This window comes from Macrobrachium rosenbergii, chromosome 1 (genome assembly GCF_040412425.1).
Source record: "Macrobrachium rosenbergii isolate ZJJX-2024 chromosome 1, ASM4041242v1, whole genome shotgun sequence".
In the NCBI taxonomy this organism is placed as follows: domain Eukaryota; kingdom Metazoa; phylum Arthropoda; class Malacostraca; order Decapoda; family Palaemonidae; genus Macrobrachium; species Macrobrachium rosenbergii.
In genome coordinates, this window is record NC_089741.1 from 56,031,107 (window position 1) to 56,057,890 (window position 26,784).

General features: G+C 36.5%; 1 protein-coding gene across 8 annotated transcripts in view; it reads right to left on the reverse strand.

The window, feature by feature from the left end:
* The window catches only part of LOC136838617 (ethanolamine-phosphate phospho-lyase-like), a 156,235-nt gene that overhangs the window by 1,201 nt on the left and 128,250 nt on the right, over positions 1 to 26,784 (reverse strand). For 3 of the 8 annotated variants that reach the window (XM_067103888.1, XM_067103907.1, XM_067103897.1), the window contains one exon: positions 21,969 to 24,071. The exons of the other annotated variants lie outside the window; for them this stretch is intronic. In XM_067103888.1, coding sequence (XP_066959989.1) covers positions 23,987 to 24,071 — 85 coding nt within the window. In that variant the 3' untranslated portion in view covers positions 21,969 to 23,986. Of the gene's footprint in view, positions 1 to 21,968; positions 24,072 to 26,784 lie in introns of those variants that run through there. 8 annotated transcript variants of the gene reach the window in all.

Genomic DNA, 26,784 nt, shown 5'->3' on the forward strand with positions numbered 1-26,784 from the left:
TATTCTCCAGTCAAGCCTAGTTCATTTTGTAATTTTTCTAAAACAAAAGTATTTTCCCTGACAATTTTTCAGTGCTAAATTTCTGCAGTATGAGGATTTTTATAATAAAATTTACTATTTAGATAGGCACCTACTGTTACAGTTGCTTTTCTAGCATCTTAGTGCCCAGGTACTTCAGCACTCAAGAAAAAGACCACCACTTGCACAGTCTCAAGAGGGCAACTGTCCAGTTCACCTGTACTCCTCCAAGCATGAGTAGAGTTTTTTTCTAGTCAGAATTCTTCTTGACAATCCACTAGGATGTGGGGAGGCTGGGGGATGGGGGGTTGCACTTTAAAGTAGGATATCCAACAATAACCCCCAGGCTAAAAAAATCTCTTAGTTGGAATAGTTTTAGAGGTCCGACCCTAGCTGATTCCCACAGACAGGAGGATGGTGGATTAGTGCAGCTATAAAAAAACATCTGCTCAGCCAATGCAATTCAAGTTTCTTACAAAAGCCCCAAACATCGCCAGTATATTACGATCCTTCCTGACAAGTACTTCAGCCAGAAGTTGGATCCCTACAAGAAGTCAAGATCTAGTGTAGAGCACAGTCACAGAAGCTTTAAGGAAAAAGCTGTCTCTTCAGCAACAGTGTCAAAAGAGAACCCTGTGCCAGACTCCAGTAAGCCCCAAAAAATTTCCAAAACTGAAATAAATACCTTTGGATACAAAGATACCAACCTATGTATACAATGTACCTTCAGGTGGATGAGACTTTGCTGAATAAGGCTGAAGCTTTAACTATTCTAGGTGTAACTTTTGACTCACATCTTACTTTTGAGAAACATCTAATTTAAGTTTCAGCAAATGAAACTCCGGTGTGTCTGCTTCTGCCGGAGGTTTATCTCTTTTAATTAGGATGAGGCCCAAAAGGTTTCTGTTCCAATACTGTAGTCTCATTTATGACTTGAAGGGAAGATGGTCCGACCAGGGCTGCTTCCTTGTTTGTCACCTTTTTCACCCATAGTTAGATTTCAACAGGATCTTTCACAGTCAAGATCCTGATCCTCTTTTCCTGTCGAGAGCAACCAGTTCTTCCTCCTGCTTTCTTTCTTCTTCGTCTGTGCCTCGGTTTGAACTTCATCCCAGATCTAGAGTTCTTTATCTTCACGCCTCTTCTCGTGAAGTTCTGATGACCCATTTTCAACTGGGAACTTTAAAATTTCTAGTGAAGATGCAAAGCATTACTACCCTGATACTATTCTTGCATTTTTATATATTTTCAACTAATTGTTAATTAATTAATTTTTATTTTAATAAGTGGGGTCTCTTCTTCCTGCATTTCCTAATGAACACCATATTCTTTGGAAGCTTGAATTTCAAGTCAATGGACCATGTGGGCTTCTTCCAAATGAATAGGGTTCATCTTCTGAATAATAATAATAATCTTCATATTTTTCTTCTAATAATAATAATAATAATAATTTGTTATGCAGTGAATAAGTATGAGATTCACTGATCGGGATTATGAAAGAGAGAGAGAGAGAGAGAGAGAGACGATGTTTATAATTTAAAAATGATGAGCCATGATACCAAGTAAATTGAAGTGTAACCAAAACAAACCTCCAAGATGTGGGAAAGGAAGGAGGAGTTAGAGGATAGACTAAGAAGTAAAAAGGTCAGCAAAATTGACCTACAGTTTGTCCTTGCCAAAAGTGGGAGTTAAGGTTGAACCATTAAGAGTAAAGTAGACGTCCTCAAAGGAGGCGGAGTTTTATTCAACATAGGTCAGTTCATTCTGATCAATGTTTAGCCAGAGTTACTTGGAAAACCAAATTGGGTGGGATTGTGTCACTCGCTCCTCTTAACATCAAGAAATTTCTAAGTCCAGTGTGGCTGGCCGTGTGTGAAATAGTTTAGGTTAAGATTAAACTTATGAAAAACCGTGCTGGTGAATCCTTACCCCCTCCTGAAAGTGAAAAAATATTAATAGACAATTTCAACCTAACTTACCGTAGTCCCCTGCGTTACTATCAAGTGAAAGTCAGACAGAAAAACGGAGTCATTCATATGTGGTGCAACGCAAAACAAAAAAAAAGCTAAACCGCATAACAAATAATGGTGGCAGTTTGAGGATTTCGCCCAGCGCACATTTGAAAAACATTAAAGTTCACGACCCTAGAGAAATTTAGAGAGTGAGCAGTGACGGCGCTAAAACTAACTCTCAATTTAACAAGAGCAAATAATCTCAAGACGGTCTTCAGCACTAGAAACACCAATACAACATCAACACTGTAGCAGAAAGGGAAAGCGAAGCAGAAGAAAATATTCCAAGAAGCAGTGAATCTTTTGCGTGATTGGAATGAAAAATTGACAGCGTAAATCTGCCTAGTTTGAAACTTCGAACATTCACATAAGATCAACCAGAAATTCAGTTTAATAATTATATATGACCATAATAAGAACAATAGTAATAATCACGGCATAGATCAGCGGTGATTTTTATAAGAAAAACGAAATTTACGAAAGAAAGAATCAGCAACTCGCCTATACGCGCGATCGCAGAAGCGGAGAAGACCAAAACAAACAGTGTTGGCGGACGTATGAGTCGCTAATATCTACGTCAGGTTCAGTGAACTTTCGTGTACGGACTTAAATACACGAAATTCACAAAATTTTTGGTCGCTAAAGGAGACTTAGCGAAAATAGCGGTAGCAGAGCAGTGACGACGACAGCGCGACGAATGAGAGCGAAGACGGCGACGAAGAGAGTGAAGGATTCGGAACGGCGATAAAGTTTAGAAGTCAACGCGTTGATAACCGCCTCGAAGGGAAGTGACGCTTCAATCAACAATTTGGAAGGATTCCAAAATTTTTTCTTCAAATTCAGCAAGTACGGACTGCAAGTCGCCGAAGTTGTGCCGAATTATCGCTGGATGCTAACAACAAATTGCGCTCAAGTGCAATCAGCGCGATCTTCAAGTGCAAGGCGACACAAAGCTAATTGAATAGTAAACATTCATTCCCTAGTATCGGGAATTATCAAGAGAATTTTTTTTTTCTCTGTGAATTAAATTTTTTTTATTGCGTGAAATTTTTATGTAATTATTTTTTTTCCTGCAGTGCGTAAATAATTTTTTTACATAAATAATTTAAGTAAATTATTTTTCTTTTGAATAATATTCTGAATAATATTTCCTTATTGTTGTACGAAGGAAATAGTTTTTTCTTTCATGTTTAGTAATTTTTTTGAAATAGAAATTTTCGTTCACTTGGTGATAGAGACAGTTCTGTTTAAATAATTCTATCATAATAAATTTTTTGTTAAACACTTAGGCACAGCATTTTGCAGTGGAACCCAAACAATTGTGTACATAAATACTAATATCAGACTTTTTCAGATTGTGAGAGAGTCCTATGAAGGAATGAGTTAGGAAAAATTTGAATTTTTTTTTTTTTGTAGAGGGACAGTCAACTCAGCAAACATGCAATTGAAGTAAGTACCTGATTCTCAAATTTATTTTTTTTTTATTTTTCATTCTTGGAATCATTGAATATTTTATGAGTTAATATGAATGAATCTTTGGATGAAGTAATTGCCCGACTGCAACAGACAAGAAGCGAAGACCAGACTCCATATAACCTAAGACCTGTACCTGAACGACTTTCTAGACAAATTGATCCTAGTAATACTAGACCCAGACGTTCTCGTAGTCAAAGGTCCCCACTTACTTTAATGAGTGCGCTAACCCTTCAGTTGTAACCACAACCCAATAACTTCCATTGTACCTAAATTACAAAATGGTCGCAAGCCACCGTAATAACCCAAGCCACTAGATTTTGTGGAACGTAGACCCAAGTAATGTAGATAAAGTAGATTAGAAGAATATGGTGTGTAAATCGATGGATAGCAGACACAGAAAGCAATTTCAGCTGCTGGTATCACAGATGAGAGAAGAGAAAATAGATGAAGCACTCTTGTATGTTAGTATGGAATATGGTGATGCACATACAGTTCTTCATTCAGTACTTTTTGGGAATATTACTCTGTTTAACGAATTCAAGAAACAGTACTTACAGTTTTGGCAATCCAGAAGCACAGAAAGATCCATGGTATAACATAGGAACTTTCCATCATCAGAAATATGAGGGTAATCACTTAGTTTTAGCCACTAGAGTAGAAGAAGCTATAGATAGAGTGACGACAGATATGAGAAGCTGTAGGAATTGTTGTTGGAAGGAAGGATGAATTTGATGATGATGAAACAGATTTAGCTAGTATATCCAATTGTACTTAGATATATGTCCTTAGGACCAATCTAAGATGCTTTTGGGTGGGGAAAGAAAGAGTAGCCTTAAAGAAATACTGTGATAGGAAGCCAAATGATGGAATTGTACATACTTTGACACACATAGAAAGGAAAGTAAAACAGAATTCATCAAGTAGTAGTGCAGATTTTACAGGAACCGTAGCTAGTGAAACCCAAGAAATAGCTTAATCAGTCAATAGAAACCAATCAGGGCAAGCTAGGTCTAGGTATCAGGGAAATAGAAATTCGTTTGATAGAAATGGTGGGAACAACAATAGGAGATTTAATCAATCAAATAGAAACAATCAAGGTAGGCCATAAATAGAGTAACAATGGGAATACCACTGGAACTAATGGAAATAACAGTGGAAATAACAGGACTCCTGGACAGAGGGGGAGCTAGTCAGGCAAAATTCAGGGAATAATAGGCCACAGTCAAATGGGCAAAGATTAAATTGTGGAAATTGTGGTTATAACAACCACAACACAAATTGTAGAAGAAACAAATTGTGTTGAATTGCAATAAGACAGGACATTTTGATCCAAAACTGTTGGTACAACAAACAGGGAAATTCTCAGGGTCTCAAAATAACCAAAGTACTCAGCTAATAACAAAAATACCTCCCCAGTAACCCAAATCAAGGGGATTCTCAGTGACAATCACAGAGAGTGCAGCAGAAAGGTCCATCCTCACAGAAAGAAATAGTGACAGTGAATGAGGATGTGTCCCCAACGGACATTACTCAAGTAATGAAATAGTTTTTCTGTAAAAAATTTTTAATACGTGTCAGGAAGAGTTGCCTATCATACAAGTACACTTAGAAGGTGTACAGAGTTCCATATTGTTGGATACAGGCAGTACTGTAAGTATCACAGATAAAGGCACTTTAACAAAACATATAGGTTGTGAGCTTTCCCAAATGAGAGAATCTATAGGACAATAGGGGATCGCTGGAAAGCAAATAAGGGCTATAGGCAATGTCAATTTAGAGATAGAAATTCTAAATAAGAAATACAGGGAAGAGTTTGTGGTGTTGGAAGAGAAATATTTTTTCCAGCTCAAGCTCTATTTTCCTTCAGGCTATGAAAAGATGTGGAATTACACTAGATTGTACCAATGGAAGAGTAACTATCAAGGAAATTGACAGAGGAAATGTTTGCTCTCTTGAAGAAGAGGAACAGTTTCAGATAAACTTGATCACTTTACCTGAGACAGCCTCATCTGAAGAAGTAGACATCAACAGATAGAAATAGAATTTAATGCTAACCCGGGTAGGACAGTGAGTAGAAATTCAATGATAGAAGAAATAGAAGAAGATAGACAAACTACTTTTAAAAGCCTAGAAGCCACTCAGGAGAATTCTCAGACAGCAGGTATGAACCTGATAACTCAAGTGCACGACAGTAGATGCCTCCGAAGAACTTAGTTCTTTTTCCCAACCTGACGATCCTGACACGCTAATAGATTGTAGTCACTTAATAATAAGAGAAGATACGGAAGAGAAGTATCTCAATGAGGTGTTGCTGTTAGGCAACCTGAAAATGACAGAGCTAGGTTCTGTGATACCACAAGATGAAAGTTCAGATGATACTGATGTCTGTTACACTGCCGATGCACAGAATACAGAAGAGATCTGCTTAGTTAGTACTGCCGATGATAATCTTGTAAAAACTCCAAATTAAACAATAGCGTTATACTGCATCCACAAAAGGTCTGACAAAGGTTTGTCTTAGAATTGTAACAGATAAAAACCTAGGTGATACAGATGTGTTATTAGTTAATGAGACTTACCAGACTTTTGTGAAAATGGACAATTCCCTAGTAAGACTTAATGGTGGACATTGTACGACTTATGTGTATAATTATTCTGACAAGAGACTGAATTGCATGCCGGCATAGAATTCTGTAAGGAATTTGTGATTACTAACCTTTACTAACCATAAGTGAAAAAGCATTTGTCTCTGTAGCTGACACAAGAGTTAAATTAGAAGGGAGTAAATAATACAGTGATTTTCCTCATTGTAGGGACAGGTTACTACAGATATTAAGAAATATAGAGTGTTGTAGCAGTAACAGGAGATAAGTTAGGAAGGACAGATGTCCTACAGCACAAAAATAGTCATAGTAGATGGTGCTAGACCTTTTATATACCTAACTACAAACTTCCAATAAGTCAAAGACCCATTGTAGATAGATGGTTGAAGAGATGAAGAGGAAGATGGAGTTAAGTAATTCCTTCTAAGTCACCTTATAATTCACCTTTACTGCTAGTTCCAAAGAAAGACGGTACATGGAGGATGGTAATTGATTACCGTAAATTGAATTCCACACCGTCCCTGATCGAATGCCAATGCCAGTCATTAATGACATGTTAGCTCAATTAAGGAGGTGCCAAAGGTTTTTCTAGCCTCGATTTACTGAGTGGATATTGGCAAGTTCCTCTCGATGAAGAATCAAGCATCTCGCGGCATTCAGTACTCATAAGAACATTTGCAATTTGAGGTAATGCCGTTTGGTCTTACTTCAGCTCCTTTAACATTTGTACGTTTAATGCCAAAAATCTTGGGAGATGTTGAAGACGATGTCGGCTTATCTTGATGATGTAATAATTGCTAGTAAGGATGTAGAGTCATTTCAAGACAATAGAATTAGTATTAGATAGGTTCAGACAGGCGGTTTAAAGGTAAAAATTAAGAAATGTCAGTTTCTGGAAAGAAATCTCTAGAATATCTGGGACATGTTATCAGTGAACATGGTTTGAAAATGCAAGAAGGAAAGATTAAGGCTATTGTGGACTATCCAGCCCCAAGAAATTTGAAGGCACTAAGAAGATTCCTAGGTATGGTAGGATATTATCGAATTTTCTCATAAAGGATTTGCTACCATAGTAAAACCATTAACTGAGTTAACTAGGGAAAGATGCCAACTATGAGTGGAAAGATGAACAGGAAGCAGCGTTCAAACACTAAAGGATATGTTGATAACAGATCCTATCCTAGTTTATCCAGACTTGAGAAGGGAATTTTACTTTTAGCCTGTGATGCTTCAGAGTACAGGACTGAGTGCCGTCTTGATGCAAAGGATAAAACAAGGATGAGGACTGTATACTATGCCAGTAGAGTTTTGAATGCAGCTGAAAGAAATTACAGTACAACAGAAAAGGAATGTTTGGCATTAGTCTGGGATTACAGAAATTTAGACACATTTTGCTAGGACATAAAAATTAATGTTCTTACAGATCATAAACCATTTGTGATCTTTTCAAGAAAAGGGCTTTTACCAATAATATGAAGTTCAATAGATGGTTCGTTGACGTATTAGAATTTGCCCCAAACCCTAGATACATACCTGGTAAAATATAACACATTGGCTGACGCCTTGTATCTAAATCACAAGAAGAGAACGAGAAACAAATTACCACTCATAATTTCCTTCCATTGTCCAAATCACAGACTTAGATTTAGACAAAGTTCATCAGAACATAAAAAAGGATTCTAGAATAAGGGAAGTAATAGGTAACCTCTTGCAAAGGTGAGAAAAATTCAGATTTTTCAATTGATAGATGGGTTGTGTACAAGACTTCAGGGCTTAACCAAATGCTTGTTCACGCGTTTGTACATTCCTAATACACTAATACAAGACGTTTTAGAACTAACCCATTCATGAAGTTATCCAGGACATCCTGGAATTAAGAAAACATGTAGAACAATCACTAAGGAAACTATTTTTGGTCTTCGATGTAGTGAAGATGCTACCTGGGTTGTTCAGAATTGTACCTATGTAATATACATAAAGGGAATATCAACGTCAGAGGCTCCTCTGGAAATGTATCCTTCAGAATTAAATCCTTTTCAAGTAGTCACAATGGATTTCTTAGGTCCATTCGAACACCATCAGAGAAATAAATAGATTTTAGTTTTCATTGACTATTTGACCAATCGTAGAAAATTGTTCCAACTAGAAACAGAGAAGCATCAACGTGGCAGAAGCCTTAAGTCTAGAATTATAACCAGACATTCATGTCTCAGTTTGCTCTCTCAGACAATGCTGTTGAATTTACTAGTGACATTCTAACAAAATTGTGTGACTTTTATGAAATACAGAAAATGTCAAATAACAGCATATGCTTCAAGCTCAAATGGAGCAGTAGAAAGAACAAATCTAAAGATAAAGGATGTTCTGAAACATTGTAACTAGCACTGAAGACTGGGACTTGACTCTAGAAGACATACAATTTACTCTAAACAACACAGTAAATGAATCAATAGGAGAAACTCCTCATTTCCTATTGTATGGCTGGCTTACCAAAAGGAGAATGCAAATTCACTTTGGATGATGCCTACCCAGACGTCACGTACAATTCGAGGACTATATTATTTGGAAGACAAGACGCACGCATTTATGACCGTTAAAGTCACCAGGGCTAGATTAAAGGGAGTTACATAAAAATCTAGTAAGTATTACATAAATAACAGATCACCATACCCTCATTAAAGGTAGACAACAAGTTTATGTAATCAATCATGTTCTTGAAAGGACCTAATATTAAAAGTATCACCAAAATTTCGAGTCCATATAGAGTTTTAGAAGTTTTGAAGTTGAATAAATTCAAGTTAATGCATGAGATTACCTTGAAAAGAATCAAATTGTACATTGGAACCACATTAAAGTAGTTCATTCAGAACCTTGATACGTCTACCCAGTTAAAAGATTTGTCCAATAAAGATAAGATAGATAATAAAATAGAAGTCTTCAATGACCCCAAGGTATAATAATTTGAGAGAAAGGTAATGGCAAGTGCAATGGTAAAACAGATGTAGTTGATAAGATTTTTACTGTAATAACATTATTTTCAGCAAATGGATTGTATGGTGGTTGGCAGAGTCCAATTGTGAACTCACTGCATTTTTAACTAAGAAAGGGAGCCATCATCAAGGAGCATGGCAAGGTTAGATGATACAGGACCTAGCCATTGTTAAGGATCCAGACGAGGACTCCATTATCGATCAGAGAGAGCAGTTAGTCCAGCTGAGCAATCAGATACAGGCAGATTACAAAGTGTCCAAAGATAGAAATTTGTACGACATGCTCTCCAAGTTGCAGAGGGACATCGATAGTGTTATGCCAGAAAGTCAGAAAGTCGATCACTCATACCTTTATAGGCGTCGCTTTACATAATCTCTTTGTGGCGACAGATGGTAATGTTGAAAGGCTAAAGGAAAAGAGTGGCACAACTTGAAAATTGGGCTTCTGAGACAGAGCACTGTCTATAATAAAGTAATAGGAAATGTCAATCCAAATCAGAAAATGATCACAGTGCTGAAAGAATTTGTGAATAGTGCCCTACATAAATGTTTCATCAGAAATTGCTAGAATCCATCAAACAGAAATGATGGGCAACTGCTCATAGAAACAAGTAATTTCCTTTCTGGAATACAAGGGAATTACTCAATGCAATCATGATGGCAAAATCACAATGCCTTTTCTGATAACCCTAGTGAAATTGAAGCCATTATTCAGAAATGTGTACAGAATAATCACTTGAAGCCACTAGTAGAAAATATAGTGGACTATTATGTAGCCTGATAACAGTGAAAGTGATAGCCAATCAAATCATACTAGTGATCCCTTTCAACAATCCAGAGCGTCAACTTATTGATGTCAGTCTATCCATTCCCAATGATAGTAGATAATAAAGTCCATTGTACTAGAAGGAACAGTTCGACACTTTGCCTTGCAGCATGATTCTTTCTAGTGACCCGAAATTCCCTAACATAAATTCAGGAATGTGTCGTGCTTAATGATGATGTATATGTTTGTAACATTGCATTTCTATGAACCTTGAATGCTCTTCATTGCCTAGATGATCTTGTAAACAACAAGAATGGTAAGAACCATTGTAAATATATACCGTTTACAGAAACTTTCAAGGCTCAGATCAGCTGATGATGAAATTTTGTGTTCTCAGCAAACAGATTGAATGCTAAGATTGACTGTAAGTCAAACAAAACAGAAGTAGTTTTCATTAATGTACACTCGTTTTCATCTGCTTAGAATTGGTTATTTTACATAATTTGTATTACAAACTCACAGTCTTCCACGACATACAGTTTGAATTTCAGTAAAAGTGTACATCAGTTTGCAGTTATTAACGAATTTCAACCTTCAGAACTGGAATTGGAGATATTCACAAAGCTAGAAGAGGTTCATACTTTTCTTTCATACATATAAGACCGAGATTTCTCCTATCGTATCATTCATAAATGTCATTCTTTTGGTACTGTTTGCTTATTTCTTTTTTATAATTGTCAGGAAATTGATATTGAATAAACACCTTAATCAAGACATGATGGACAGAATCCTTCCTAGGAGTGATAGCATTTACCATTGACTTGCACTTCTGAACATTTGATGATTGATTTTTTATTTTACAATTGATAACCAGAGAGTAACAGGCATTTTGATATATTTACTTTGCCATAATTTTTCTGCATTTAGTTTGATATTTGATATATGATTCATACTTATATTGTTTGTGTTAACACTATGATGCACTATAATATTTCTTGCATTTATTGCTTGTTAATAGAAATTATTGAATTGGAAGTAATTGACTATGGTCAAGTTGAGTTGGTTATCTACTTGCATTGTAGTCAATGCAGGTAGGTGATCGAGTGATGTTATGCAGCAATAAGTATGAGATTACTGATCGGGATTATGAAAGAGAGAGAGAGAGAGAGAGAGACGATGTTTATAATTTAAAAATGATGAGCCATGATACTGGGTAAATTGAAGTGTAACCAAAACAAACCTCCAAGATGTGGGAAAGGAAGGAGAGTTAGAGGATAGACTAAGAAATTGAAAAAGGTCAGCAAAATTGACCTGATTTGTCCTTGCCAAAAGTGGGAGTTAAGGTTGAACCATTAAGAGTAAAGTAGACGTCTCAAGGAGGCGGAGTTTTATTCAACATAGGTCCAGAGTTCATTCTGATCAATGTTTAGCCAAAGTTACTTGAAAACAGAATTGGGTAGGATTGTGTCATAAGCTCCTCTCTTAACATCAAGAAATTTCTAAGTCCAGTGTGGCTGGGTGTGAAATAGTTTAAGTTAAGATTAAACTTATGAAAAAAAACCGTGCCAGTGAATCTCACCTCCTGAAAGTGAAAATATTAATAGACAATTTCAACCTAACTTTACAGAGTCCTACGTTATTATCAGAGTGAAAGTCAACAGACAGAAGCGGTCATTCATATGTGGTGCAGCATAATACAAAAAAGTGTGCACCGCATAACAAATAATAATAATAATAATAATAATAATAATAATAATAATAATAATAATAAATTGGGAAAAAACCCTCTTTTAAACAGGTAATGTTAAATAAAATTGCTGCAACAGCTGCATTTAGCTTGTACAGAGACAGCGAGTGCCCTGCGAGGTATAAGAACACAACCATCAAGGCCTACATGAAGAGGGCCCTTACTGCTCTACCTGGCAGGACACCCACCAAGAACTCGACCGTGTCTCCCAGATGCTCATTAACAACGGGTACTCCAACAAACAAGTACAGTAAACAGAGAAGAACGTGCGGTGCTGGATCGATGATATGGTGAGCAAGAGAGGCCACAACCCTATCCCCAGGAAAAAATCAAGCTGCACTACAAAGCGAGAATGCACCCGTGATATTGAGAAGATGAGGATATCATGGAGAAAATCATCGCAGAAAATGTATTCCCCACGGGAGATGACACCAAGCTGGACCTCGTCGTGTACCATCAAGATCGAGAGATTTAATGAAAAATAACCCAACCCCGCCGACAAGAGATCGTCTGAAACAAACTAATGTGGCCTACCAGTTTAAATGCCCTGTCCATGGATGTCCCGGTTCATACATTGGTATGACCACTATGGAACTGTTGAAGAGCATTTCATGTCATGCACAAGAAGGAGCGATAAAAATCCATACCAGAAACTCACACCGGGACATGATTTCCTGTGACAAAATTATCAAAAACACCACGATAATTGGGAGAGCCCCAGACTCGCGACATCTACAACTACTAGAGGCGCTCCTCATCCAGCAAGAGAAGCCCTCTCTAAATACGACTCAGGGAGTGCTCTTCCTTCCCATAAATATAAAAAGGGCAATAATACCAAGACCTGCAACAGACACCACAACAAGTGACACTCCTGGCCTAGAAACACCAGATCAGGTGAATAATCCTGCCACCAATGGGAATAGACGTAGAAGACCAGGCCATAATGTCACGCACAGCCCAGCGATGCCACGCCCCTACCCCACTGGTCAGCAAGACTACAGCAGCATGACCTTCATGCCTGAAAAGTTGGCTTGAAGAAAACTTTCACTAGCCAATGGGAGAACAGCACCCCACACCGGTCAATCATAATTCAGCAAGAGGCTTACCCCCTGCTGACCCCCAACTATATACTGAGTAGACCCTCCATCAACATCAATCTACTCCTACCCTCAGCCATGAACATACCCACCTGGAACTGGAAGAAACGTTGGCGAAATAACTGTATACTTCAATTGACAAATAAATACTGTACATTCATTGTAGAAAACTCTACAGATAATGTCCTCCATATTTAAATATATGCAGTCCCTGAATTTCAACTATTTCCCTCCTGAAGATGAATGACATCAGAACGTTCCTCGGCCGATGCAGCAGCAGAGAAAAAGCAATACAGTAATAATAATAATAATAATAATAACAACCTTGCACCCAAATGGATGACCACAGGGAGAACATCCTTAGTACAGAAAGACAAGAACAAGGGAAGAGAAAGGTGCACTACAGGCCTATCACCTGCCTGCCAATAATGTGGAAGTTACTAACAGGTATCATCAGTGAAAGGTTATACAACTACCTAGAGGATACAATCACCATCACCATCCCCTACCAACAGAAAGGCTGCAGAAGGAAGCGTAGGGGCACAAAAGACCAGCTCCAAATACACAAAATGATAATGAAGAATAGTAAGAGAAGGAGAACCAACCTAAGCAGGGCATGGATTGACTACAACATGATACAGCACACGTGGCTAACAGAATGCCTGAAAATATATAGGGCAGAGGTTAACATCAGGAGAGGGATCTTTCAAGATGACTCACTGTCCCAACTACTCTTCATTGCAGCCATGATTCCCATGACAAAAGTACTGCAGAAGATGGATGTTGAGTACCAATTTAAGAAAAGAGGCAACAGAATTAACAATCTGATGTTCATGGACAACATCAAGCTGTATGGTAAGAGCATCAAGTAAATAAGACACCCTAATCCAGACTGTAAGGATTGAATCTGGGGACATCAGGATGGAGTTTGGAATAGAAAAATGCCCCTTGGTCAACATACAAAAAGGCAAAGTAACAAGGACTGAATGGATAAAGCTACCAGACAGGAATAGCATCAAACACATAGATGAGACAGGATACAAATACCTGGGAATAATAGAAGGAGAGGATATAAAACACCAAGAGATGAAGGACACAATCAGTAAAGAATATATGCAGAGACTTAAGGTGATACTCAAGTCAAAGCTCAACACCAGAAACATGACAAAAGCCATAAACACATGGGCAGTACCAGTGATCAGATACAGCACAGGAGTAGTGGAGTGGATGAAGGCTGAACTCTGCAGCATAGACCAAAAAACTAGAAAACACATGACAGTACACAAAGCACTACACCCAAGAGCAAATACAGACAGACTATACATAACACAAAAGGAAGGGGAGGGGGCTACTAAGCATAAGCATAGAGGACTGCGTCAACATTGAGAGCAGAGCACTGGGGCAACATCTGAAAACCAGTGAAGACTAGTGGCTAAGGAGTGCATGGGAACAAGGATTAATAAAAGTAGACAAAGACCCAGAAATATACTGAGACAAGAGAATGAAAAACAGAACAGAGGAATGGCACAACAAACCAATGCGTGGAGTATGAGACAGATAAAAGAACTGGCCAGCAATGAAACATGGCAATGGCTACAGAGGGGAGAACTCAAGAAGGCAACTGAAGGAATGCTAACAGCAGCACAAGGTCAGGCCCTAAGAACCAGATATGTCCAAAGAACAATAGATGGAAATAACATCTCACCAATATGCAGGAAGTGCAATATTAAAGACAACACCATAAACCACATAGCAAATGTCCAGCGCTTGCACAGAACCAGTACAATAAGAGGCATGATTCAGTAGCAAAAGCCCTCCACTGGAGCCTGTGAAGAAACACCAGCTAGCTTGCAGCAATAAGTGGTACGAACACCAACCTGAGGGAGTGATAAAACGATCAGGCAAAGATCCTCTGGGACTATGGTATCAGAACAGATAGGGTGATATGTGCCAATAGACCAGATGTGACGTTGACTTACAAAATCAAGACGAAAGTATCACTCATTGATATCGCAATACCATGGGACACCAGAGTAGGTGAGAAAGAAATAGAAAAAATTGATAAGTATCAAGACCTGAAAATCGAAATAAGAAGGATATGGAATATGCCAGTGGAAATTGTACCCATAACCATAGGAACACTAGGCATGATCCCAAGAACCCTGAAAAGGAACCTGGAAAAACTAGATGCTGAAGTAGCTCCAGGACTCATGCAGAAAAGTGTGCTACTAGAAATGGCGAACATAGTAAGTAAAGTGATGGACTCCTAAGGAGGCAGGATGCAACCTGGAACCCCACACTATAAAAACCACCCAGCCAAATAGGATGACTGTGATAGACAAAAAAAAAAAAATAAATAAATAATAACAGTAATTAAAACTAAAGACAGTGATGAAAGCTACTCTTTCATTTGGTTCAGGAATACTGTCTCTGCCACAATTAGAGGACAACGGGCTCTGCAACTCTTGAAAAGAAATCTCTACATCTCTCAAATAATGAGAGGCAAAAACAGAATTAGAGCTGAACCTCTTAAAACTGGCATCCTGTGGTCTGGGAACTCCCATGGTTTGGCTTGATTTTGAATCAGCCACCATCAGTTCGTTGCGTGGCCAGGAGGGCAGTGCCACATATTGTTTACAACTTCCTGACCGCAAAAATTTTCCATATCTATTTTGTTTTTATGAAAAGAATTGTTAGTAATGAAAATAAGTGAAGTCAAATATGTTTTTGATAATAAATTTAAATGAATAGATATATTTTTTTAAAGATGGCAATTAGCCCATTTGTATGTGGAATTAGCTTGCAAGACTATGTTTACATAGGGCTTCATTTTTTTGGAATGTATTCTATATTCAGGGATTTTCTGTGGTCCAGTAGTGGCCTGGTCCTAAGGTTCCCAGATTTAAGAGGTTGGACTGTACAATTCTTCAAAACATTAAACAACGAACCTACTGCACATACATCAATATTTTCACCTTAAGAAAAAGGTAAAGATCTGGGTAAATTTTTCATTAGCAGACTTTAGTTGACAACAAACACAAAAGGACTTAGCACTCTAAGACATGGAGTGTTTGGCCTTCTAATTCCACAAAATAAAAAAAAATCACCTTTGCAAGGTTTTAACTACACAAAAAAAATTCCTATTGTTATCACAGGGGATACGAGAACTTATTCTTCATTTCCCACTAAAGAAGTCTAAGTTCAGGATTTAACAACTCTAAGAAGCAAGTTTGTTTTAAAGTTGTTTTTAGCCCTGAATAAAGGCAAGAAAAAAAGAAGAGTGAACTCATTGTAGGAACCAACATTTCAAGGAAAGGCTTGGCGTTCACTCCTTTCTCTGAAGTAGCTAGCACTACCACAAAGAGAACTTCATCATTAAGTGTTTTGAAGAATCCTTTTCTATGGGTTCAAAAGACTCTGTACATAAAAATCTTAATACCACATCCAGGTTTCTAGTAAGAGGTTTATACAACATCTTAGGGATCTCAGTCTTGAAAGACCCAATAGCTTCTTTGAGATCCAGATCATTAGCAATGTCTAGCCAGGTATGTAGTAAGACAGAAGAGAGCACCGACCTATAACCCTTTATAGCCTGGGCTGACAGCTTTTTAGTGTATATACAGAAGCACAAAACTTTTATTATATTGTCTAGAGACGTATGGGTGCAGGAAACCCCTCAAGACAAGAAACATTATTATTATTATTACATTGAAAAAGTTTAACCAGACCGTTGAGCTGACTATCAGCTCTCACAGGGCTGGCCTGAAGGATTCGGATGAAATGACAGGTCTAGGCTAGATGCCTAGCACTGGGACCAAATAGGTCACTCGGTATGGTAATGAATGAATGAAAATGAAATTAAAAGTTGCACAAAGGCATACGCTCTCATACTGGTACACACTCACACAATAAATACATTTATACTCATGTTTCCAAATATACTCATTAAAAAGGTATATTAATATTCAAAATAGATTAAGTAAAATTTTTAAATTTAGTTGTTTTAAAATTCATTAGGTTTTCCTCATGAACATTAAAATCGGTATTACTGAAAATGTTGAAGATTGATAAAATTTCTTTTATTGGTTTATTTCCAAAATTTTGATAATTGCTACAGCTTATATATTTTGGATTTTCACACAGTACATGCTTCACTGTTATCAACACTTTGCAATCTGGGCATTTGGGAGGAGGGCCACATGGACTATTCATTAAGTGTCCATGTGTCAAACGAGTATGGCCTATTCGAAGACAAGTCAGAATTACTTGTCTCTCTCTCTCTCTGATATGATGAACTCCATTTTCCAACACTGGATTTCATCTGTTTTAATTTATTATTTTCAGGTTCTTCATTCCATACATTTTGCCATTTACTTACAATGATTGTTTTTATATATCTTATATGGTCACTAATAGGGATGTTTACATTTGCTCTTGTCATGTGGACTGCTTCTTTAGCTGCTTTATCAGCCTCTTCATTTCCTTTAATCCGTACATGGGCAGGGATCCAACATATTTCAATATTTTTTCCATTATTATATAATTTATTGAGTGACAACTTCATTTGTTGTACAAAATTATTTTTGATTATAGCTTTGAATGGTTTCTACAGTGCTTCTCTAAGTCGCTATAAATGACAAAATTATTAAATGTGGTTTCTTTATTTTTATGGCTGATGCTATTGTGCATAACTCAGCTGTAAATACTGAGGCATTATCTGGTACAGAGAACTGATATATTTTATCTGGGGATACTGCAGCATATGCCACTCCGTACTGTGACTTAGATCCGTCGGTGTATATTGTGTAATATGGACCTTTTCGGATTATATGTTCTACTGTATGTTGTCTATGGTCTTCTGGGGTATATGAATAACCTTTTGATAAATATTTTAAGTGTGTACAAATTCTTATTTTATTCATTATCCAAGGAGGAGGTAATTTTAATGTTAAAGGTATTTGTATATTTATACTTAGCAACTCAATCTTCTAGCTCTAATTGGGAAAGGAGATGGATGATTGTTTATAAACTCATCTCTTAATCCAAATAATCTTTTGGTTGGAGAATCATTTGTCTGAATTCTCAGAGCACTCTTCATTGTTACTAGCTCCCTATGGAGAGAGAGAGGTAGTTCACCATATTCAACTTGTAAAGTAGACATTTGTGATGATCAAAAAGCTCCTGAACATATTCTAAGGCCTTCATTATGAACAGGGGGTAAGGTTTTCAGTGTTGCGTCTGATGCCGAGCCATATATTTTGCTCCTATAATCAATGATAGACAGTACTGTTGCTTTATACAGTAAAGTAAGGGTATGTCTATTGGCTCCCCAAGTAGTGTTCGATAGATTTTTTTATTAGGTTTAATGCTCTTTTACATTTTGATTTCATGTATGTTATGTGGGCTTTCCAGTTCAAGTGAGTATCGAATACTAATCCCAAAAATTTTGCTTTTGGCCAACTGGTATGGAATGATTTCTGATTTTTAAATATATTTCTTCACCTTTTTTCCACTTTTTATTTTTACAAAACATTACTGCTTGAGTCTTTTGTATAGAAAATTTTGAAGCCTACAGATGAGGCCCATTCATCTATTTTTATTATAGTTTTATTAATGATTTGCTCTGCATGTTTTATGTGAGATGCTGATTAATATGTGGCAAAATCATCCATATACAAGTTACTTTTAATTCCAATAGGTAGGTTATTACCGATATTATTTATTGCTAAAGTAAACAGTGTTCCACTAAGGACGCTTCCTTGTGGAACCCCATTTTCAAGTGGAAATACACTTGACAATACATCATCAATTCTCACTTGAAAAGTGCAACTTGTCAGAAAGTTTTGGATAAACCTAGGTAAATGTCCACGGATACTGTTTTTATGTAATGTTTTTAATATTGCATATCTCCACGTAATATCATATGCTTTCTCAATGTCAAAAAAAGACGGCTATAGTAATTTGTTTTCGTTCGAATCCTCTTCGTATGTGGTCTTCCAAGTTAGGCAGAGAATCCAGTGTAGATCTGTTACAATGTGCCCCAAATTGAGTGGGAGTCAAAACTTTAATTTCTCGAATGTGCCATGTTAATTCAAGCATTTACCATTTTCTCTAGTAATTTGCATAAACAGCTTGTTAAAGAAATTGGTCGGTAATTGTTTACATTACTGAGATCTTTTCCAGGTTTGGGGATAGGAATAATTATAGCTTTACACCATTCATCAGGAAATAAATTTCGAAGCCATAAGTGGTTATAAAACTCTAATAAGTATGTCTTTTATAAAAAGGTTAAATGGCAGATCATTTCAAAACAAATACTGTCATTCCAGGGCAGATTTATTGCTGTTCAACAGAGCAAAATTCTGAAACTCTTCCATATCAAATTTTCTATTATAATATTGTTACGTGTGGGGGCTTGGCTGATGAGTTTATTAATTAATTAACGTAATCTATGAGGCCTTGAGTTGGCAATGACACATATAACCTGTCAAATAAAGTTAAAGTAACCTCAAAGACAGACAATTATTTAATTGAATAAGGTCGCCAGTCGAGGAAAAATCCGACAAAAAAAGAATGTGTAGTTAGCAAGGAAATTACATGAACTATCGCCCACGTCGGACACATTCAATTTTCCCTTTGCTTCACATGAACTTATACACAACGGAGGTCTCTGCAGGTAGATATATCACGCAGTTTCGTACTGAGGTGGCTATTTCTCTTCCAAACAATGGGGTCAAGACACAAGGCTGTCTGAATGTGGAAAATTACTTACTTAACCCTCCCTAATACCTATTCACTGCACGGGAATAGTTGAGTATCGCTAAGCAATATTAATTATTCTTACACTTGACTTCATAAAAGTAAACTGGTTACAATGGGTTATCGTAGATGGTGGCAAAGTGGGAAAAAACAAAGGAGCTGAAATACAGACGGAGATACTATTTCAAATTTGCAAAAATTTCAAGATACCTGATCACCTCCAGCCCAAGAGTTCTGGGATTTATTTCATCACTTCACTAGTAAATAAAAGATGGAAAAGGGACAAAGGGACAGAATTATCAGGGGCACTGATACGCGTGCGTCCCCTAAGACAGTTGGTTCCTCTCTCTGACCTCTTTTGGTCAAAACAGGGCAGCGTTGGGCTGTTTTCGCGCCAGGATTTTCAGGCAGTCTGGAATCTGTACAAACAACATAGAATATGGGAAAATAAGCTTAACACCACCTTTACTAGAGGTTACTTGGTGAACCTCCCTATGGTGTTACGCCCCTAATACTAACTAAAGACATTACTTTTTTTGAAATACCCAGGCTATCCCTGCATACACCAAGACGCCTTCTTGTCTTTGTTCGCTTTATTTTTCCTACAATAAAATGCATAGAGGGTGAACAGCAGAATATTTATAAAAATACATATCTTCTATTATTTCAAAATTTATTGTTATTAATTCTATACTATTTTTCCTTGTGCAGAAATGCTTATCTAAATTTTTGTCATTACTTTCGCTAAATTTTCACCTATTACATTACTTATTTTTTTAGGATCAAGTATTCTTTTCCCATCTTTTATTATGGCATGTCTAGGTGGTTTAATATGGGTACCATTTATTTTCCTGAATTTTTCCCATATTTTTTGTATGGGAGTATTATTAGAGAGATCTTATACATATTTCCTCCATGAAATGATTCTTCCTTGAATTACTTCTCTTTTAAATTTTTCATATATTTTGTTATAAAGAGGTTTTAATGTATCAATTTCTAATAATAATATAGTCAGTTTTGTAAAGTTCCTTCTAGTATTGGTAATGTTTTGATTATTTTACTGAACTTTCTATTCAAATTATCTAATCGTCTTCCATTTTGGTGTTTTATTTTTATTAATCCTGTTAGTTTTTCAGACCACCATGGGACTTTATGTTTTGTTGGATGAGATTTGGAATTTGGTATTGCTTTATCAGCAACATTTTTAATGAAATCAAGAAGAAATTTATGAGTTTTATTATGGTCTTTTAAATATTCAAATGGTTGGATATTCCTAGCGTGGAATTCATATTGCTCCCAATCTGCTTTATAAATGTTATATTGAGGGACATGCTTGGTGGGATTATTTTGTAATAATGATATTAATATTGGGAAATGATCACTTGTATGCAAGTCGTCAACTGTATTCCAATCCAATCTGTCTACTATGTTTGTTGTACACAGAGTTAAGTCAACTGAGGAAAAAGTTCCATTTGTTTTAGAGAAATAAGTGCTGATTTCAATATCATTTATATAGCACATGCCATATGAATCTATGAATTCTTCTATTTTACTTCCTGCTCTATTTGAGTCTGTACAATTACAGTTCCACATCGGGTTGTGGCCATTAAAATCACCTACTATTAATGTAGGTTTCTTGGCATTACTGTATTAAGTAATTCTTTAAGTTTGTCAAAGTCATAATTTTTGTTAAGTTAGTTGTATAAATTATAAATTACATAATTATCGTTTTTTATTTGTATTCTAATACTCGATATTTGCAGATCAGTAAAGTTTACAGGTACTTTGTCATAACATACTTTGTTATGTACATACAGGCAGTCCCAGCTTATCGGCAGGGGTTCTTTCTCAGGGTGTGATGATAACCGAAAATCTCAGCTAACTGAAAATTCAAGACTTTTTCGGTGAATTTTGGGGCTTATCTTTAAAAATGCTGACCGGTTATTGGCACCTCTATTATGCGTATTGGCGTATACCCAATTATCAGCCTGATAAGCGGAAGTGGCACTTTCAGCGCTTGAAAAATAACAGATTTTTTGTTGACATGTAAAAACCAGATCACTGTTAACGGGGATCATTACCCAAATTTCCTCTTCTTCCCTCTCTAGATGAAGAAGCCAAGGTTCTATTGTTGATATTGTTTGCTCTTTTAGTAACTGTTGTATTTCTCCCAGGTGTAATCTGGTCTGTGGACCATTTCCGTTCCATTGTATAATATAGCAAATGAAAATATTTTAATATAGCGGTCGAGTTTTACTCTCTTTTTTTTTGTATTATCAACTTGGATTTTTTCTAATAATTTACTCACGACATTCCTTGTTTTTCTTTGTAATATACTAAGTGCTCAATGCACATGCAACCTTTTTCAGCGGTTTCTTTTTTCTGTTTCATAAAATTTCTTATAATGTTTGTTAAATCATCTTTTGTTATGTTTTTGTTGTTATTGCACAATGCAATGAAACAATCATTACATCCACAAGTGTTATCATGTATATTTCTTTCTTTTTTTGTTCTTGTTGTACCAATTATTGGTGATGGAGTAATCTCCTCTTCTTTGACATATCCATTGTTGTCTATGGTATGGCTGTTTTACACTTCTTCAGTATTTTGGATATCTGTATCCATAGGTTTTACTATTATTTTAGGAGATAACTGTATATTCTTAACATGTTTTTGCTTTTGTTCTTTCTTCGTATCTTTTGTCTTTGATTTGACCAATGTTTCTCTAACAATTGTTGGTTTCTTTGTTTTGGGTGGTGTTCGTTCCAATGGACTTTTTTTATCTTTCATTTCCAGTCTATCATGACCCTCCTCTGTTACTTCCATAGTAGCATCCTCCTGTGTTCCTATTTGCATTAATATTTCATATGAATTTGATAAAATTTTATTCATTCCATTTGTACCTGTTGCTTTATTCTTTACCATTTTAGTTTTTTTCCCTTGAGCATTAATTTCTTCTTGCAATTTACTTTCTAAAGTAGTTATTTCCTATTTCACATATTTTGTTTCATTATTGGTTCCTGTTTTTGAAGAATATGTGTTTCTTAGATGGATCTTGAATTCCTTTCACTTTTAATTCTAACTTAGCCTCTCTTATAGACATTCCTGTTCGTTCTTGTAACATTTTCAATTCTGTATTGTATATATAACGTAAAACCCCCTGTATTCCTGGGGGATGTGTACCACAACCCCTGCAAATAGCTAAAACCAGTGAATACTTAGAACCCTTCTAAAAACAATTAGAACTGCCTATTTTGATAGTTCAAACACACACAAAACAAACTAAAAATGCTTGTACAGGTATTATCCTACTTACGATGGGGTTAGGTTCCAAAAAAACCCATCGTTTGTTGGAAAAAACGCACGATATAACAAACATCCCTAACATAGCCTAGCTTCACTAAGGTATTCGGTACTAAGGTATACATACATGGTACCCTAATTAATTATAAAATATACTTTACTTACATCAAAGTAATTATTAATATCAGCCAATTCTGGAGGTTCATGCAAAGTGATTTATGATTATTCAATACAAAGAGAAATTGAATAACAAACAAGAATCAACTTAGGCTACACTATGGTAAATTGTACACATACACGGTAGCGTAGCCTACATTATACTGTACTCTACTCTATATTCACATATCCTATTGTACAAATGTCAACATAACAAATATGCATCTTTTCCATGGATCTTTTAAAATGTTATGCCTTAATCCACTGTATCCAATAATTTTGTATATATTCTTATATTGCTTTTATATTGTAAATTGCGATCATAGCGATCAATGTTTTGGTTTGGAAATGTTTAGCGTAAATGAATCTCCAGAGTCTAGATACTTTATTTATAAGGGGCAAGGTTATTTTTTGTTATATGAAGTGTTTTTAAGTCGAAATATAACTAAAATACGTCTCCATCTGAAATTAATTTATCTATTATTTTCATTAATAGATGATGATGGCCATTTGGGGGCATTTGTTTTCTGTAAAAATAATTCAAGATTCCGTTCGCTATTTTCACTTGATTTCATCATAATGCGAGCTTTACATATTTATCATTATCGGCATAAAAATAGCAGTAATGTGTTCTTTCATGCCCAGTAGTTTTGATTAAAATACTTTCTCTCCCATTTTAATTGTGACCGAGTTTCATCCATGTTCCGATGCATGATAATTTATAGTATAGTCATTAGCCACTTGAACATCGTTTTCTCAGCTTCAGCTACAACTTGAAGCAATTTAGTATATCTCTTGACGATCTTTTATCCACAGCTAATAAGGGTATGTTGTAAAATATATCAGTCCTATTCTACTTAACGTCATTTGTGCCATAACCTACGGTAATTGTTTATTACCGTACGATGGTTGAAATACCAGGTAAATGGGTGTTGGTATCAGATTCCGTTATAAGCAAAACAACAGTTTCTTGGTCGGTTGTTTATGGCTGTATGCATTTATGCAAGAGTATAGTATAACATTACTAACAATACTTTCATCATTCTCTTACTTTTTTAACTAGAAGATGGTATAAAGAGATGGAGGAAAAGTTGTCTGTTGTACTTTGGCCTCTCTCACAGCCTGATTACGCTGCTGCCTGCGCCTGCGCGAAATTTAAAAATATTTTATAAATAATATTGTCGTATCGGTATTAATTGCTTACTCCACTGCAAAATCGAATTATCGTAAGATGAATTATCGTAACTCGAGCATTACCCTGGGTATTTTACAGGCAGTCCTAGTTAACGGCAGGTCGGTTAACAGCGATCCGGTTTATGGGGCTTGTCATGACAAAAATCTGCAATTTTTTGGTGCAAAAATTGCCAATTTTGCTTATCGCGCCAATAATTTATTGGTTTCAAAAATACCTAACAGAGGTGCCGAACTGAAAATCGGTGCTGATAACATTTCAAAAATCACCGAAATCGATGATTTTCGGTTAGCGGCGATTTTCGGGTTATCATCACACTGAAACGGAACCCGCGGGGGTTTGCCTGTAATAGTTTTATCAGAAAAAGTGCATTTAGTCATGAAAATGAGATGAAAGTACAGCATTCAGTGAATGTTTCTCAGTGAAAAATACCGCGAATGGGTGAATTTTCCGTGAGTAATGAGTAGATATGTTACAAAGAGAAATCTGTGAATAAGTGAGTCCGCGAATCGTGAAACCGTGAATACGGGGGGTTTACTGTAGTTCATACATTCTTTGGACCTTGCATAATGATCTTGTCCACAGTTTACACATTTTGGCTCACTACATTTCCACTGTGTGGCATGTTCATCATATCCACAATAAGCATATAGAGGTTCATTTCGACAGTTTTTCTTTGTGAGTCCATATTTACTACAATTCTGACATTGTAGTGGCTTTGGAACATAAGGTCTCAGTTCTCTATTTTGGCCCAAAATATTTTTTATTTTTTGAGATAGATCTTGACCCTCAAATTTTATTTTTGCAATTCTTAATACTTTATTATTCTGTTTACTTGGTATTATATATACCTCACAATCTTGGACTTTGGTGTATCTCATTTTAAGAGAGTCCAACAGCATATTCTTATCAACCAGTTCGTCATTATTTTCAGGAAGTACAATAGTACCCTGAATGCTGTTCATAGTGTCATGCTTCTTTACTTTTACACTCACTTTGTCGACACTTTTTATGGATAGATAGTCTTCAGACTGGTCCCTTGTTGTGGCTTCTATAAGCCACGTCTTCATTTTTTGTCTAAACGACATTTCTATCGTTGAGTGTCTTTTTAATAAGAAGTTTTCCAACTTTAGGGGTGAAATCTGTTGTTCTGTTTCCATGGTTAGAAACCTTGACCAACTTTCACTCCCAAAGAGGGAGTTGAAATGAGTCAAGGTTGGGTCAACATGATGTTTACTTCTTTTGGATTTGTTGTGTGCCAGAGCATAAGGTTCCAGTGTGATTATATTTGGATTCTTTTTTGTTTTTTCTATAGAAAGGTTGTTAGAGGAGGTTCCAGCAGTTGTCAACTGTGCCGAGTAACTACCATCAAAAGGGCCAGGGTGCTCGAATCTTTATTTTCACTTAGCATAAAGATTTGAGGGAGAAAAGAAAAAAAAAATTAATCTGAAAACCTTAAAAAGATATCAGATTTTCATGGAGTTTTATTCTTCCACCAATGGCACAAGTGAGAACCAACTCCCAAATGTCCGCTCCCTACCCTACCCCATAGGGAATGGCACAACATGATTACAATGGCCCAAGTGGAAGTCAAACCCGCTTGCTAGGACTGAGAGTATTACAAGAATACAATCATCCCCACCCTAATTATGTTATGGGCCAACCGGATAGAATGCCGAGAGTCCTATCCCCAGAACTAGAACCCCCTGGAATCCATGGTCCAGCCCTAAAGAATAGTTCCGCCTTTGAGCTATAAATCTGATAACTCCCAGGTCTGAACATTTTCGGGCAGTTGATGGTCCTACCACAGTTCCCACTATTTAGCTTCAGACATAAACCCAATCCCACCTATGATATCTTTTCCTATTTATCAGGTCCTATAAATTTTAGCAAAAGTGGAAAATTCCATAAAAATTAATCAAAACAAATGTATAATGATGTATAGGACTCTTGGACTCAAACCCAGAAACAAATTCCTGGGGTTCAAGAGCCCCCTCACCACGTCAAGTTGGTCCCATATCGAGGGGGAGATAAACAACTGACTGAGTCAGAGTTAGTAAAGACTTTAACTGGCTTATCAAAATAAACAGACTGAACTAAATGAAGAAGAATGTTATTGGCCCTCAGAATCCTCTTGCAAGAGTTGGCTAGAATAGTTGTGCTTAGAACAAACCCAGGCCTTTCAACTGACAATAAACTTTCCTCTTGCAAAGATGAACTGGAGGTACTTGCAAGATGGAGGGCTGATCAAGATATGAAAATATGCAACATACATATCTACAGATAACACCTATCTGTCCTGTTGAATGGCCTCCAAAGCTGTGCTGGGTGATTCCATTTAAAGGGAAAGTCAGATGAATGAACTTGAGGTATGAAACCTCCAACACTGGTCTCTAGCCTCTGAAGCCTTTGGAAGCAGAAAAAAAGTGACTGTAAAAACCTGGTGAGACTTCCAACAATGGCTTTATGACTGCTTTCTCCAGCAGGAGTCTGACTTCCTCTTACAATACTAGAAAATTCTCCCAGTGATGAAGGTAGGCAGGAAAAGCTATAGGGAAGACTGTCAGGAGCAGAGATGACAAAAGGAATGACAAAGCCCCCCTTATTACCCCTATTACCCACAGTTTTGTCACTAAGTCTTACTAGACATTCCAAAAGACCTGCA